This window comes from Rhineura floridana, chromosome 6 (genome assembly GCF_030035675.1).
Source record: "Rhineura floridana isolate rRhiFlo1 chromosome 6, rRhiFlo1.hap2, whole genome shotgun sequence".
NCBI classification, from domain to species: Eukaryota; Metazoa; Chordata; class Lepidosauria; order Squamata; family Rhineuridae; genus Rhineura; species Rhineura floridana.
The window spans coordinates 155765170-155781371 of NC_084485.1; the positions used below are offsets into that span (position 1 = coordinate 155765170).

Below are 16202 nucleotides of genomic sequence, written 5' to 3' on the forward strand. Positions count from 1 at the left end.
AATCAGATTTAGCTACAGGGGGCACAACATAGGATCAATTATAACTGCATCTGCTACAGCTCGAAATCCAGATATTCTGGATTTCTGCTGAATTCCTACAGCAGGGGCGGGGGAACCTTTTTCAGGCCAAGAGCCACGTTCCCTCATGAGCAACCTTCCAGGAGCTGTGTACCAGTGATGGGTGGGGTCAGAGGTGAAAGTGGGCAGAGCAACAAATGTGAATTTTAACCTTGTTCAGTAGGCTGGTACTTGCACTTGCATGCCCCCTCTATCCTCCATCCAGGTAAGTTCAAGGATATGTTTCAGTCAGGCAAGAACACTCAAGGAGGGTATGACGCAGGACCAGTCAAAGGTGTGGCTGAGGAGAGTCCCAAGAGCTCGATAGAGAAGCCTGGAAGGATGCACTTGGCCCCAGGCCTGCTCTATAGCATTGGGGAATCCTTGTCCTTTGGAGCTTCTGGGTGGTTGGTAATATCTGAAGAGGGGTTACAGCCTGTGGATTTCAGGTTGACTACAGATGAAAGATTCATGAAGTCAAAGGGTAAAGGAAGAATAAAGGTGGAAGGATTCTCTGCAGACAAGGTTTGCAACATGTGAAGGTAACGGAGCTGGATGGCAGCTGGTGTGTGAGACAGGATCTCCGCTGCCATCTTCAAGGATTCAGAGGCAGCCTTTTCTCCTTCAGCAGCTATAACCTGAAATGCAAGGTTATTAGAAGACATTTCTTTAGTTGCTTCCATAATAGTAGGGATGTGCTAGAATCCGCCCAATTCGGATTTGGTACTGAATTTTCCATTAATGTCCTATTGTTGCAGATCAGATTTTTATGTAGTGATTTTCTGTGGCTATTTTTGGTAACTGATTTTTTTTTTAATGTGTATTGATACTGATATTTCTCCCTGGAGAACAGCCCATCAGATGGGGAAATAGTGCCACCTAGTGTCAGCAGGCAGGAATCGTATGTTGTTTTGAGGAAGTAGCAACCCTTGCGAGACTCCAGATCAGCGATACCCAACCTTTTTCGACCCAACGCCCCTTTGCAAAATCTTTTTGTGCCCAATGCCCCCCTCAGATTAAGTATATGCCAATGCTTCCTATTCTTCCCTGAAAATGTGAGTAATGCATAAAAGGTATTTTCAATTATTATTACTGATCGTTTTTATCATGCCTTTTTATTGCACTTAGATTACACATTGAATTCTTAGGATGATTTATTAATATACATGCATAGTTATAGAAAAGTAAATAAAATGAGATTTATTATAAAATACTAGTGTGATCCTTGAGCTTGATGAGTTTTGGCTAACTTCACAATATCTGGAGTATATCAATCCATAAAATACACACAAGAAACAAATTGCAGATATAGGAGTTGTTTCTTATTTCACAAATCCTAAAAACTTAAGCAAAAACTAATTAAGTCCACATAGTATGAGCCAATAGAATACACTGTGTTACTTAACAACTAACTCATTCAGTTTACCAGCATTGTTTCGTTAAACAAGTTCATTTAAACATCACAGAAACAACGGGTAGCGAGTGTGTCCCATTCCTGAAGAAAGCCAGCGAATAGCTGACTGTCTGCGTCACCCGTTTGCACACGGCACTCATCCGTTGGAAGAATGCGCCCTCCACCAATACACCCAGCTTATCAAACGCTCTCTCGTGAGTGGTTCCAACATCCCTCAAGACAGCATCGGAACATTACCTAGTGCCGGGGCGTGGCTAACATCCCCATTCCTTGATATGACACTGGCCGCTATTCAGAATTTCTTTACTAAAGAGCACACACTATTTATAGTGTTATTTCCATGAATTGAGACTATTAAATACATTCTAACTGGGGACAAAACAGTTTAAAAATTAATGATTTGTGTATTAAATAAAATTAAAATTAAATGCTTTCAACTGTCGCATCAGACCACCAAATGTCAACGCCCCCTAATGAACCCAAACACCCCCTAAAGTTTGTAGTCACGCCAATGCCCCCCCGAAAGGCTGTAACGCCCCCCAGGGGCGTGCTACCGCCCACGTTGGGAATCGCTGTTCCAGACCATTCCTGCCTCCTGCGTCTAGGTGGATTGTTTTCTCCTCGCTCCTGCTGAGTAGCTTAGTTTGTCTACCTTTCCTAACCTTTTCTAACCTTTTTTTCCTATTTTTAAGTTTCTAGCATCCATTTCTGTTCCTTTTCCATTTCCCTCAGCCTGTCTCTCCTGCTCTGGGGAGCGGCAGTGCATGTGACAGCGAGCCTCACTGAGGGCTAGTTTCTTCTTTCTCCCCTTTTTTCCTCAGGCCACCTTCTCCTCTCTTCAGAAAGGCAGTGCGAGTGCCAGCGAGCCTCACTGACGGATAGTTTTCAGGAATAGGTTTTTCTCTTTTCCTTCAGGCCGCTTTCCCTGCTCTGTGGAGCAGCAGCGTGAGTGCGTTGGGGGGTAGTTTTTCCTTTCTCCTGAGGGCTAGTTTTTTTCTTCTTCCCTCAGACCGCCTCACCTGCTCCGTGGAGCAGCAACACGAGGTATCTCTCTTGCAATGTAAGTTTTTTTTTCTTTCTACCGCATGGTGCCTGCCATTTTTGGCAGTAGCACAGTTGCCGTCATTCATTTCCCCCCCATTTTCCCCTCTGACTGTCTGCCCTGTTGTGTGGAGTGGCAGCACTATGGTCTCTCTTTCTACCGCTGCATTGTTTTTTTAAAGCAACAGGCGGGCGCCATTTTGAGAGGTAGCATGCCTGCTGCCTTTGTTGTGTTTTCACTTTTTTTTGCATTCACAGAGCTTATCTTCTGTCACTCACTCTATACCATTGCTTACCTCACTGGTTTGTGAGGCCCTAATTGTTTTTTTTTTATTATAATAACACCTGCTTTCTTACCTTTCACTCTTTTCTGATCCACTGCAGGAAAAGTTTTTTGTAGGACCGAATTAGTGTCCATATTCACACCAACATAGAGGCTGTTTGAAATACGCTACCTCCACGCCCCCAACCATTGCATGTGATTTGAGTAGTCTGTATCATATGCTTCCTCCATGCCCCCCACCAGTGCTCATGAGTTGAGCTGTGCTGTCATGGCGGATACAACTCTTCTTGCTGAGATCCAGGATCAGAAAAGTGGCACAGTCATGCCAGATGATGCCAGTGACATATCCGTTCTACATGCAGAGTCCTCTGCCTCTGCGGCACATCCTTCTATAGTGCCTGCTTCAACTTCCACATTACAGCGCCAAAAGGCCCTTAAAAAGAGAAAGCATGGCAAAGCTGCCTCTCACGCTCACGCTACTGAAAGTGCACAGCATAAGGCAAATGACAAACCTCATCAGGCACAACTGACACCTGCTGTTACCAAGGCCACTAAGAGAGCTCTGTACATTGGCATGCCAGAGCATCCAGCCATGAAACTGTCTGCATGTGGGGGCCATTCAGTTCCTGACGGAGAGTGTGTTGAGCATCTCCTGCCTCAGTCATCTGCCACAGACCTTCACCCACCTCCACTTCTACCTGGTCCTCAAATTTTGCATTTGATTCCTGAGGCCTGCCCAACTCAAAGATGCCGTTTTGCGGGCTTTTTCAAATGAATTGTTGCAGCGACCTCTTCAGGGTCCACTTTCTGCCTTTTTTTATTGGAAGCACTAGAACAGCAGGTTCAGTATTTCTAAGAGACCTGATTCCCCTTCTCCCTAGGCCTGAACAGCAGCAGGCCGTTTCCAGGGCAACAGCAGAATAATGTGATGGCTCCTCTAGGAGGCCTCAGTGTGGTGAAGGCATGTGGTCAAGGCCCCCTTCAGCATCCTAGCCTGGCTTGGCTGAATGTCCCAGGAGCCAGTGAACCATCCAGACCTGGTCTGGCTGAGGCTGACAGTCTGGCAATTAAACAATGATATCTGAAGAAGGCTGGTCTCTCACGGCATGTGACTGACACCATCTCAATGTGATTGGTACCATCTTAGCATGTTGGGGTTCTCCAAGCACTACATGGCAGTCACCTCTGCACTAAGATTTTTGGATTTACATGCCCTCTCTGTTGCCAAACATCTTCGCTTGTTCTATGTAGACAGAGTGTTTCTTTGTACAGATCTAGTCTTCCTTCCTGTCCCAACATGTGCTAATTCTACCTACCTTTGTCCCAACCCAGTCCATCCACAAGAAAGAGCATGGGCATTTGCTGGACATTCATTGAGCATTGGAGGTTTATATTCAATGAACAACTTTTGACAGGCTGTATCACTCTTAGTGTCTTTTCATCCAAAATCTATGGGCAAACAAGTGTCCTCTGCCACCCTAGCTGGTTGACTTAAGGCTTGCATTAGTTGGCCTATGAGTGTTTGCACCTCCCTGCACCATCACATCTTATATGCATCTGCAGAAGCCACCTTTGGCAGCTGTGTGCTACAACATGTTACCATTCATATCTACAGCATATCTTATGGCCTTCTTTCTATGTGATTTCCTGAATCATCTCGGGCAGCTTCCCACCCTTTGTCTTCAGATGCTTTGGTACATCCCATCTGATGGGCTGTTCTCCAGGGAGAAGGTGCCGTTGGCCTTACCTGAACACAATTTCTCCTGGAGAACAGACCATCAGGACCATTGGGAGAAGTATGTAATCACAGACTGGCTGCCTGAAGTTGTGAGTAACATAATGTTTTCTTGGTCACATTAAGGTTATATAAGATATTTTTGAGAAGTGCTTTATTCTCAATATTCATTGGGGGTTTGTTTCATGGGATAAATGATGATCTCTTTTTGGAGTGCTTATTTTAAGAGGAAGTAGTATTAATTAATGTATAGGTTTTTGCCTTATTGTCTCTGATTTTCATTCTGTTTTAAGTGTGTATTAAGTTATCATCATTGGAGTAGCCTTTCAGACATTTGTCAGGGAATGATCTGGGGTCTCGCAAGGATTGCTACTTCCTCAAAAAACATACAATTCCTGCCTGCTGACACTCAGTGGCGTTATTTCCCCATCTGATGGTCTGTTCTTCAGGAGAAATATGTTCAGGTAAGGCCAACAGCCCTTTTTATTGCTATTTCCTTCAATTCATCAATATTTCCTTTTAAAATATCAATATGAATACCTATCTTTTCTGAGGGGAAAAATGGATTGGTAAAAGCAGCGGCTTTCAAAGAACAAACTTGAATTGATACCAGCTTGTCAGGTTAATGGAATGCTTTTGTACCATCACTGGCCAATGGATCTCATCCCTACATAATAGTGCCCTTTAGAATTATTGAAGCAGTGTTGTTACTTGAGTGGAAAAATAATTAAAACAGGTTCTGCACAGCACTTACAACAGTGCTATATTATCCAGAATGCACATCCTCACAGCAAAGAACCATCTATAATGTTTACTCGGAAGCAAGTTCAATTTAGTAAAAGTCGTCCATGGTTAATTAGAAGGTTCACATGTGCAGGTTCTGGGTTTCTTCCTGCTCAGCACAGGCAATAAGTAATTTCCTTCTGTTAATTGGCATCTGATCCCAGTCTGAGGGCGCAAGGATTAATTACTGATTTCCTTGCATTATTGTTTCTTTTGTGGTGAAATATCTCTATTTTGCTATAAAAAGTAATAAAAGAGAAAAAATAATGAAAAGAAGCTGGCAGTTAACTCCTACCATGGGGGAACAGCTGGTTTATGAGGGGCATTTTATTATCAAAAGCACAATCCTATCCATGGAGATTAATGTGGATTTGAGCCTGCTTGTATCTATTTTTTAATTTTTATTTTTTGGCAGTGTCTACGCAATATCTCACTTACACAAGTGGCAGCACACACTTTCTCCCCACTAAATTAAGATATTCCGATCCATGGTAAATCCAATAAGGGAAGAAAATCCAATATAAAATTGCATGCTACCCAACTGGGGATGTACTGAAGTGCATTCTGTGGGCAGGGTTTTTTATGCGTGTGACATTTTCCCAGGTGCTATGTATCGCTGTAACTCCTACTTTCATTTTTTTCCATCACCCCAAAGGACAGGATGCAGCCTTTCTTTTCAAAATGGCTCTTTTGCACAGGAATGGTCTTGCACAAAACAGCTGTATTAAAAATAAAAATTGCTTTTTAGGTACAGAAATGGGAAAGGGAAGGAAAGGAAGTGTCAGCCTTACATGTGAGCGACTCCAAATCCTTTCCCGGCTTGGAGCCTTACACATACTTGCTTTTAATTTGGCTGCTGTTTTGTGTAAATCTGGTATATCAAAAAACTTGTATTAAAGAAAAGGTGCACGTGCACAGTTAAATAACAGTGTGGATGCCCACAATGGACTCATATTAACAAAAGTTATGGCAAGCGGGGGGGGGGGGGAGTATTAATGAAAAGGATAGGACAACACCACCCAGTGCAAATACATCCCATCTAACACTGCCCGCTAGTGTGAATGGAAAACAAGATAGATTTCAGAGGCAAAAAACTGAAAGATCTTGTGTGAACAGAAGTGGCCATGGAAACAGTGACACACAGCTGCATGAATACAGTCCATGTTTACTCAGAAGTAAGTCCTATTTAGTTAATTGGGGCTTACTCCCAGTCCTAGCCCAGGTAAGTGTGTTTAGAATTGCAGCCTAATCCCCCAGCCATGTTGAAGTGATGCACTAAAAGCTCTTTGCCACTCCACTGAACTGGCTGGTGCTGCAGCTGCATTTTATTACAAGTTGTGTGTAAAAAATGAGATCTTAACGCAGGAGAAAACACTGGAATGCAACAATTAATGTCTGGCTTCTTCTGTTTAAACAAAGGTTTTTAAAAAGGCCACAAATAAGTGCTAGTATGGAAGCAACCTTTTTAAATATTGTACTGCACAGAACTGCAATAGTCTGGACTTTCAGTTTTCTAGTTCAGCTTCCAAACAGCCTTTATGCTGTAATCCTCCCACATTTCTTAGTTTACTTGACCAGTTATTTTCAGTCACAGGAAATGAATTTACATCAGGAGATGCCAACCCATCGCCTGCAGGTGCCATGGCACCTGTGAAGGCCTCCAGTGATGCTCTCAGTGCGTAGCCCAGAATTTTTCATTTTTTAAAAAAAATAAGTCTAGTCCTGCTTGAAAGAAAGTTATGGAGCAAAATGTGCAGGTACCCAATGAGTGGAGTCAGAGCTTTGATACCTGAATTATTTTAACACCAGGCAATAGGAATCCCTGGGGTCCTAAAGAGCTGCTGTTTTGCATTCCTTTTTAGAGCACTTTTCCTCCCTCTGCCTTTTTTTCTAGTCCTTGGAATCTCATAGTTTGCCCTTCCTTTTTCCTTAGCGACCAGGATGCATCTTTCCTGTGCTGAGTTTGCCTGAGATCAGGTAGTGCCTAAAAGTTATTTTCTGCAAATACTACACAATAACAATGGGTGAATGTTAAAGAAACCTCCCTCCACCAAAGGCGTATGTGGAAACTTTGCAAACAAACTTAGGCATGTTTTCAGCTTCGCAGGAGCTCAAGACCAGGGGCTCACTGAATTCACTGTATATTTAATTTACAGCACATTTGTATACATGTCTACTCAGATCTCTTTGTGTTTAATGGGCTTACTTCCAGATTATTGGGTACAAGGTGGCAGCCTAGGCTTTGGTTTAGGTTTGTACTGAGAAAAAAACAAGTTTTGTGTGCCTTTAACAGCTGTATGGCAGGCAGATATTCAACACATCAAGCCATTTCTAGTCTAGAAATACAATTATGGGGAAAGCTTCACCATGACTACTCCCTAATTTTGTTATCCCACACCCTCATGGCAGCCATTTTGTGTTATGCCACATTTCCCCTTTGGCAGCTATTTTGTGACTAGCACTCCCAACACTGTCAAAATCTGAAATGTGGTCCAAAAATGTTGCCAACCCCTGATTTACTTTAACTGAATATAAATTAACTAATGCAAACAAGCAGGGGGCATGCTTTGAATTAACAAAAGTTGAACAGCCAACAGAGTTAGCTTTGGCCAGCTGTTTACTCCCATGCAATGTGAGATGCAGGCAAAGGATTTTTTAACATTATCCTTTCCCCCAACCCTCAGCTGATGCTGCTTTGGCAGAATACCTTTTGTGAGAAAAGCATCTGAGATGCATCAGGAAAGACCTTTGCCAAAGGTCACGCTCTCTGAGCTTGTGATAGAGCTGATAAGCAGCTGAAATGCCGAAGTCGAGTCAGTCTGCAGAAGCAGCAGCTGCTGTTCCCTTTGGAAAGGAGGTTCAACAGCCACGTGTGCCCTCAGCTCACACAGGGGAAAAAGGGGGGACCTTGGGCTTGGGAGAGGCTGAAGGAGGAACAGCCCCACGGCCACCAGTTATCTGCTCCTTAATATACATGGGTGTGGGGAGAAGGGGAAGGGATCATCCAAATAATGTCTTACCTCTCAGGTTATAAACCATTGCTAACTTATAACTGGAATTAATAGTAAACAGACCTTAAGGGAAGGTGGCTGGGAGAGAACTCTCTCCCTGTTTCCAGGTTCCAGTAATAAAAATATGCAGCATTTGTGTGCTGTGGTCTTACCCTCACTCTGGCCTTTCTCTGGGCTTCTGCTTGCACAGCCAGTGACTCCTGAAGCTCAGTTGGCAACCGTACATCTTTACTGAAATAAAAACAGGCATTATGAAATCTGGGGGTTTGGGCCCAAATTGGAAACGACATAAATGGTTTTGTTGTGTTTAATATGTTGATTTAGTGGAGGAAGGAAACCTGGTACTACATCAGGGCTGTGCCTATGTGGCTACCGAGACAGCTATTGAAGTAAATGGGGCCTTAGTCTTTGGTGCCAGCTGACAGGCCAGCCAGTTGCCAAGTATCCCTACCACTGTCTCTCTGGAGTGGGCCTACTCGTTTGTTAGTGACTATCACTGAGAATGAGATGTATCCCTGTATGTCAGGTTTGCTCCCATTTGTTCTATCACAAAAGGGAGGGAACATCAGGCATATTCCCTTGTAGCAACTTCCCAAAGTAGATTTAAATGGCCACAGAGTGTCCTTTATGGCAAGATATATTAGTGGGAAACCTTTTGCCCCCCAAATGTTGGACTCCGTATCAGCCCCAGCCAGCATGGCTAATAGTCAGGGGTTATGGGAGCTGTAAATCTAGCAACATTTGGAGGGCAACAGGTTCCCCATCCCTGCCATAGTTAATCCACAGTTTCTTTTCTTAAGTGTGAGGTGAGGGTGGAGGCACTTGCTATTCAGTGCAGCCGGGATTAGCACTGTTGATGGCAAGTGATGTGGGAACTGCTTACAATTTTAGTCCAAGGTAACTCACTGTAAACACATGGAGAGCTGGTTAGCTGTAGCCTTGGCTGCATGTATAAGCTCCATAAAGTTGCAGGAATGGAGTGACGCCTGGTGTGCTACTGAGCGGCCAGGTTTTGACTAAGGAGCTTTCTGCTATGTAATTGGTCAGCCCTTTTCACCCACAGCCATGGCAAAGCAGGTGGGCAAGGATGTAGGTGTGCACCTGCATGTGGCAACTGCAGCAGAAGAATAAAGGAAGGGGGCCATAAAATGGTGGTTTGTCCAGGATGAGCCTATCCCCTGACTGATCAAGGGGAGACATTCAAAAAGGAGAGGAGCAGCAGAGGATATTTATGGGGGTGGCATTAACAATAGTGAAAGGCAAAAATACATCTTTTCCCATTCCTCATATTTTGTTACCTAATTGTTTCTGCAGATCACACATCTCATACCTACATTTCTGTCCGTTCCATCTTGATCCCCCACTGACAGGTGATGGCATCCACAGCCACCTGCAACAAGGGTGACATTACTGGCAGCAGCTTTATATAGTGGGCCAGGGACTTAAAAATACAAAAACAACAGTGTCTAACACTTCTAGTGAGAACCACGCAAGTAGAACCTGATTTTGCCTGGACTTCCTTGATGCAAATTCCATTTAAAAGTATCCTGACCTGAGTGAGGAGAGTAATGAGTTCTCCAAGGAGGCTACAGCTTCTTAAAGCTCTAAAAGGAAGTCTCCTAGTGCTCCCCTGACTCTTGCTAGGAGCAAGGAATTTTGTATTTGTTTAAACTGGACCAGGATGGCCCACTATAAGTACATATGCACACAAGCTGCTCCCAACTGTGACAAGACTTCACCCAGTGCTGTAAAGTTTGTCTCACTGTCAATGCACATGTGAGGGGTTATGGGTTCCCAGAGCCTGAAGGAAGGCAGAGCTTTCAGACCACAGGTAACAGGGCTGGCACACAACAAGCATTTCTTCGTCTTCGGGCAAGGTGTGTGTCGCTTATCTGGTTTGGTATCCAGTGTAACAGCCCTCCGCATTCCAACAAATTAATCCAATGGTACCTAGAATCTGGACCTTATGTACTAGGAAGAGGCAACTTTTACAGAGCCTTTATTGGTTTCTGTTCTAATCATCATAGTCCTGTTCATATAATTTTATGAACCCATATATGGCTAATAAGCCTAATCTGTGTCCAAACTGCTCTTTGACAAATTGAACTGGTGAAAGCATTGGATGAGGTTATGCATGAACTAAAATACAAACTGGCCTGATGAGATCCTTGGCTCTGACCACCAGGGCTGGGACAAATTAAAAGTGTTTGGGGTGTAGCTACCACCACCACTCCCTCCCTTAACCAAAATGCACCTGATATCACCTTGAGGGGGTGTATGGATTGCTGGTGAAAGGGAGAGTTGCTGCCTTAACAGCGATGGTAGATGCTTTTGGCAGACTTTACCCCTACGGGTTTGGGAAAGTTGAAGCTTGGAGGAATCAAAGTTGTGGCTTGTGTTTCCAGTGGGCAGAGAAAGGAGAAAACAGAGATGGTCTTAGATGGCAGAGGCAGACCCAGAACTACTGTAAGCCATACTGATTATTCTGCTATGTACGTGTTAAAGTAAGGCCCAGATATAATGTAGTTCTGTGAGAGTTGAGGTTCCCAGCTCCAGGCCCAGAGAGAACTCCTGGAGCTTTTCAAGGGATATCTAGAAAACACAATTTCACTAGGTGTGGCTCGTCCTATTACATTGATGGCAGGCTGCTGTGTTTGTACCTTCCGCCTTCCATGCAGTGATTTGTGAACTGGAAGTTACTCACTGAAATGAAATGGCACTTGGAAGGGAGAGACAGATGTGGTGGTTAACAGAGTGACTGAAGAGGACAGCATTGTGTGAGCCGGGGAGGGTGGGGCCAATGACAATTGTGTGGGCTGTTTTTCTTCTGTGCCAGATGTGTTCATCTGGGTCAGCTCAGGCGAGGGCCTTCAGGAAAGGAATGATGAAGCACTTACCTCCTACTCACATCGCTGTCGCCAGAAAAAAGCACACAGCCCCAAAAGATTTATTTTCTTAAAGAAGGGGACAGTTTGTTATCTAGAACCTATTCCCCCACCCCATTTCTGGATGCAAGGACCAAAATTCCCTGTTCATTATGGGAAGCATATTTTGAAGCAAGCATTTAGACTACAAAAAGTATTGTTAGTCTGACCCTGGCATATTTTATCCATCTGACCAACTTCTTTGTAAGATGCACAGCCCCTCTCTTGATGCAGCTGAACTGCTGTTGTCACTTCTGTAATAATAGTATTCAGTCGTTTGTTTGATGTATGGAACTTTTTTCTTTTTAAGGAAATGTACTATTTTGTGATTTGTCTTGGGCTCCTTAAGTTGGCACCTTATGGGAAGAGACAATTTTAGTTGTCATATTTAAAACTACATGCCCTTTTAGTGGAGCAAGTGGGTAGAGAGGCCTTTTTCTCCTCATACTAGAACTTAAGTTGCCCAATAAATGTGTGGCAGTGGGTTCAGGGAAGACAAAAGGAAATATGCCTTTGTGCTAGCTTAGATGGCTTTAGAAAGGAATCTTACAAGTCATTAAGGATTGGCTTTATAATTGGCTAGTAGCTGTGATAGATAAAATGAAACCTACATGTTCACATTTGGAAGTGGCTCCCATCAATGTGCCATTTAAACTCTGCTTGATGCATAGACATTAGCAGGAGGTGAAATTTATCTCCATGCCATTTAAAGCATGGTTTTTGCTGGTTTTGCAAACCAAGCTGTTCTTAAAAGTACAGCAGAATGGTTCATCTGGTCAGCTGGCAACCCTATGTCCAGAGGCAGTATAGTTCCACTTACTAGATGCTGCAGACAAACAGAGGAAGGTCATCGCCACCTTGGCGCTGCTTTGTGAGCTTCCCAGAGGCATCTGGTGTTTGCTGGAAAGGAATACTGTAGTATATGGATCTTGGTCTGACTTAGCAAGATAGTTCTTGTGAGTCTACACACTATGAAACCACTTTCAGGAAAGAGAGACTGTCCAATAGCAATGCAGCAACATTTCAATAGTGCCCCTTCACTAGTCACATTACTTTAGCTAGTTCTGCTTATAGCAGCCATTGGAAAAATCTTTCATTCTGTGCAATGGACCTCCCCACCACACCCTCTGTACAGAGCTATAGCTCACCCTCAACCCTGCCCACCTTTATCTCCTGGCTGATGCACTTCCTCTCCATCAGGATATCAGCAAGGGACCGATGTGCCAGCAAGCGCTTTGTGATGGTCTGCACTAGCAGCTGAACTGCATTGGAATGGTTGGCAAGGGTTGTCATGATGAGTGTGGCGTTCTCCATTCGATAATAACAGATAATATCTATTTCTAGACTTGCCATGTCTTTGGTTATGATCTAGGGCAAGCAGAAGGTATTGTGTGAGTATCCAATGTAATGAGGTACAGTTCCTTCAATGGAAAATAACAGGAAATCTGGTGCCAGCCATGGACTGAACTAATAAACATCAAGCAACCAGTGATGATGCTTACCCAATTATATAGATGAACAACTGAAGAAATAATGCTTAACTCCCATATAGCTCTGTAGAATGTTCAAACCACTTCCAAGTTCACATACATTATGTAATCCTACAACAGTCCTCTTAGGTAGACCAGTATAATTATCTCCATGAGGGAGGGTGGGGGGGGAGGCTGAGTTATAATAGCTTGCTGAAAAAGAATGTGGTGAGTGCATAGTCAAGGTGACATTTGAACTGGGGGCTTCCTAGTTCATGGGAATGGTGCATCTAAATAGCTTTCTACTATAGCGTGTCTAACAGCTGCATCTGGTTACATGGTAGGCATCCAGCAAATCAGCTCAGAGCAGCTGGGACAGGCTGTGCCGATACTCTCTTACCTCATAGAAAGGGATCTCTAAGGTTTTGAGGCGAAGGTCTATTTTGTGGTAGGTGTCCAGGCAGGGAAGGAAGAAGAACAACCCTATTAGGAGAAAGAGAACAGAGTCACTTGCACGTGGGGAAAGAAACAGACCTAGACTGACTAGACAAAAAAGCCAGCCTTTTGAGTTAGGCTGAGTTAGGCTGGGCTTTTCCAGAAACTGAAGTGAGAGAGAGGAGCATGTGTGTGAGAGCGGTCTTTCTCAGCACACAGAAAAGGGAAAAGCAAACCCAGCTAGCTGCCCTTGGAACTCTTCTTGGAGGTCCCCACCCCGGCATACAACCTGAGGCTGCATGCAAGGCTTCTATACATACCGGGCCCTCTGGGCCTTCCACGCAGAATTCGTCCAAATCGAAACAAAATGGCTCTCTCATACTCCCGTACAATCTGTCATAGAAAAATGGAGATGATGATGGCATCTATAGGGAAGGGGAAAGTGGCACTAGGTACTCTGTGGAACCTTCTGCTTTAGTAGCCTGCTACAAAGGAACGGCTATGTGCTTAAGTGGTGCAAACGTAAAGTGATGATGGGTCTTCATTGGGGGAAGAATCATCCAGGCGCTCTCTTCTGTTGAACAGCATGTGAGGCTAAATGGCCCCCCTGACTAGCCAGCAAGGTTGAGGGTTAAGAAAGTTGAGTGTTAAGAAAGATAATCACTTGTATTGTTCCTGGCTGCTGCTAACTTAAAAACAGAAAACCCAGAGAAGAGACAGGGAAGAATTTTGCTAGAGTCGGATTTGGCACTGGACTCCCCTAACATTCACACGTTCACTGTCTTTGTGAACTCATCTTTTTTGCTGCAAGATTCCACGACTTTTCTGAACACCAGATTTAAAAAAACAAACACAACTTGTCAAATATAATGACATTGTTATAGGTGGCAACTGTCAATGAGGTGCTGATATTAACTGAAGGCAACACAGCAGTCATTTACACAATCAGTGCGCCTGTTTCACTCCCACCACCACCCTGTGCCTGGTCTCTCTCACAGAAAGGAGGGAGCAGGCGGGCGAGAGGCAGGTGCAGAGTCCAGAATGTATATAGAAAGGAGGAAAACATCTGTAGAAAGAACTTTAACGATGTTGTTTTTTGGGGAAGGGGGTATTGAACTGGTAAAAGCAGAAGATAACAAAAAACAAACGCAAAACATAACCACCTGCCAGTCTGGTGAAACGAGATCCGACTGGCAGCAACAAGTGAACTGCCTAGCCCAGAGGCTCTGATCCACATAGAGAGTCATCTGCCAGGAGGCACCAGCAGTGGGACAAACCAAACATTGTCATGCTCAGTGCTTGATTGTGGGATGTTTATACCACGTAGCCTACACATTATGTTCTCCAATGCAATTCAAGATGCCACATGGGAAGTTTTTAAGAAGGGTGACCATCTGCAAAGAAGAACTGGGCTCTTAGATCTTTTAGAATTGTACAAAGGAGGGATCCTAGTAAGTGCAATTGTTCTTGCTCGTGAATGACAAACTCTGCTTTACAAAATTCCCTCTTCTTCACATTAAAGGTGCAGGGGCCCTATCCTTTTATCTGAAGGTGTCCTACCAGCTTGTCTGTTTCACCCAGAAGGAAAAAGTAGAAAAAAGCTGAAAAAACTGTTAGTGGTTTTATTTCTGTTGTAAGGTAAGCTCTTTTAGCCTACCTGTTAAAAATTATTTCAAACTGTCCCACTTACATAAGATATATCTGTAAATTAATTATATAATGGAGAGGGAGGCTTTGCTGTGAGGAGGAAGGAGAACTCTTAGCTTTGTAAAGACTTTGGTATTCAGTTTGCAAAATCAAGAAGCATGAGGACTCAAAACCTGTCTTTTTCCCCTGGGCATAGGATATTTAGTGTGATCTGAGGCCTTTGTATGTACATGAGGAAGCTTCCCTTGCATCACTTGGGGCCTATTTCTGTATATATTGTACATCTTACCTATGTAAGACCTGGTTCCTACCGAGTCCTAGACATGAATGTGTGTGTGAGAGAGAGGGATATGTTGAGGTTTGCTCTTATGTACGTATGTATATATGTATGTATGTGAACTGTTGACATCCCTGGTTTGTGGTTCTTGCACATGCACTAGCTCCAAGTTTCAATGAATAGATTTACCTTCATGCAGAACCAGATGGAAATGGGAAATGTGACTATGATGAGAAGGAAAGACAGGATGACAAGAAGCCACTCGCAAATGCCCAGGCCTGGAGACCTCATACCTACAGAGGAAATGGATAAGGAGTAGATTATTAAATAGGGTTCTTCCCAACATATTGAAACCTGCTTGTATCACTGAAAAAATCAGATGCTCAATAAATATTGAGCCTGGCTGGCCTGGTCTATTTGGGGAATACGGTAGAATATGGGGAAAGAATTATGCTAACATGCCCTGCTTCCAGTATTTCACAGATCATCATACGAACAGTCTTATGTCTTGTAACACTCTTATTCTAACATCAAGAATTGTTTCCTGAGTAACCCTAACCTGAATCCTTGTATAGAGCTGAAGGCTCCCCTCTGCCAACTGTATGCTATGCTTATTTACTCTAATAGTCAATCTGGTACTGGATTCTTGTGTGTTAAATGACCCCAACTGTTTCCTTAACCTCCCCCCCACCCGACCTACCTCACCTTGGACTTTTCATCTTAGAATAGCTGAAGCTCAAACATATTTGGTAAAATGTAGTATCTGGACAGGGTGGTTAAAATGTGTGTTTGTGTCCATATCTGTGCATATGGTAAGAGGACAATGACATCCTGAATCTCTAGAAATGCAGCATTGTCCTAAAGCTGTTGCAGACAGCAATGGCTATTTCTGCATTTTCCTCATAAAGCAAATGGGGTGGGGAAGTATATGTGCTAAATCCTCCCCACCACCACCACCTGGTGGGTCACTCCTAAAGTTAGCCTTGGGGAGGCATTCTTGTGGGACTATCACTCAGGAGTTGTTCAGAGGTCATGCCTGTAATTCTTCCACCTCAATTTAACTAGCATCAGTTCCCCAACTCCTCTTCCTGATGATCACCCTTACCCAAAGTGGTTGACTGCTGTA

The 16202-nt window shown here is 43.7% G+C and overlaps 1 protein-coding gene across 1 annotated transcript in view; it reads right to left on the reverse strand.

Annotated features, from left to right (window-relative positions):
• Positions 1–338: 338 nt before the first annotated feature.
• Positions 339–16202, reverse strand: part of NPHS2 (NPHS2 stomatin family member, podocin) — a 29416-nt gene continuing 13552 nt past the window's right edge. Inside the window, exons 2-8 of the mRNA XM_061630589.1 lie at positions 15266–15369; positions 13473–13545; positions 13118–13200; positions 12413–12616; positions 9659–9714; positions 8477–8555; positions 339–695 (exon numbers count right to left, since the gene is read on the reverse strand). Of these exons, the coding sequence (XP_061486573.1) occupies positions 423–695; positions 8477–8555; positions 9659–9714; positions 12413–12616; positions 13118–13200; positions 13473–13545; positions 15266–15369 (872 nt within the window). The 3' untranslated portion in view covers positions 339–422. The remainder of the gene's footprint in view (positions 696–8476; positions 8556–9658; positions 9715–12412; positions 12617–13117; positions 13201–13472; positions 13546–15265; positions 15370–16202) is intronic.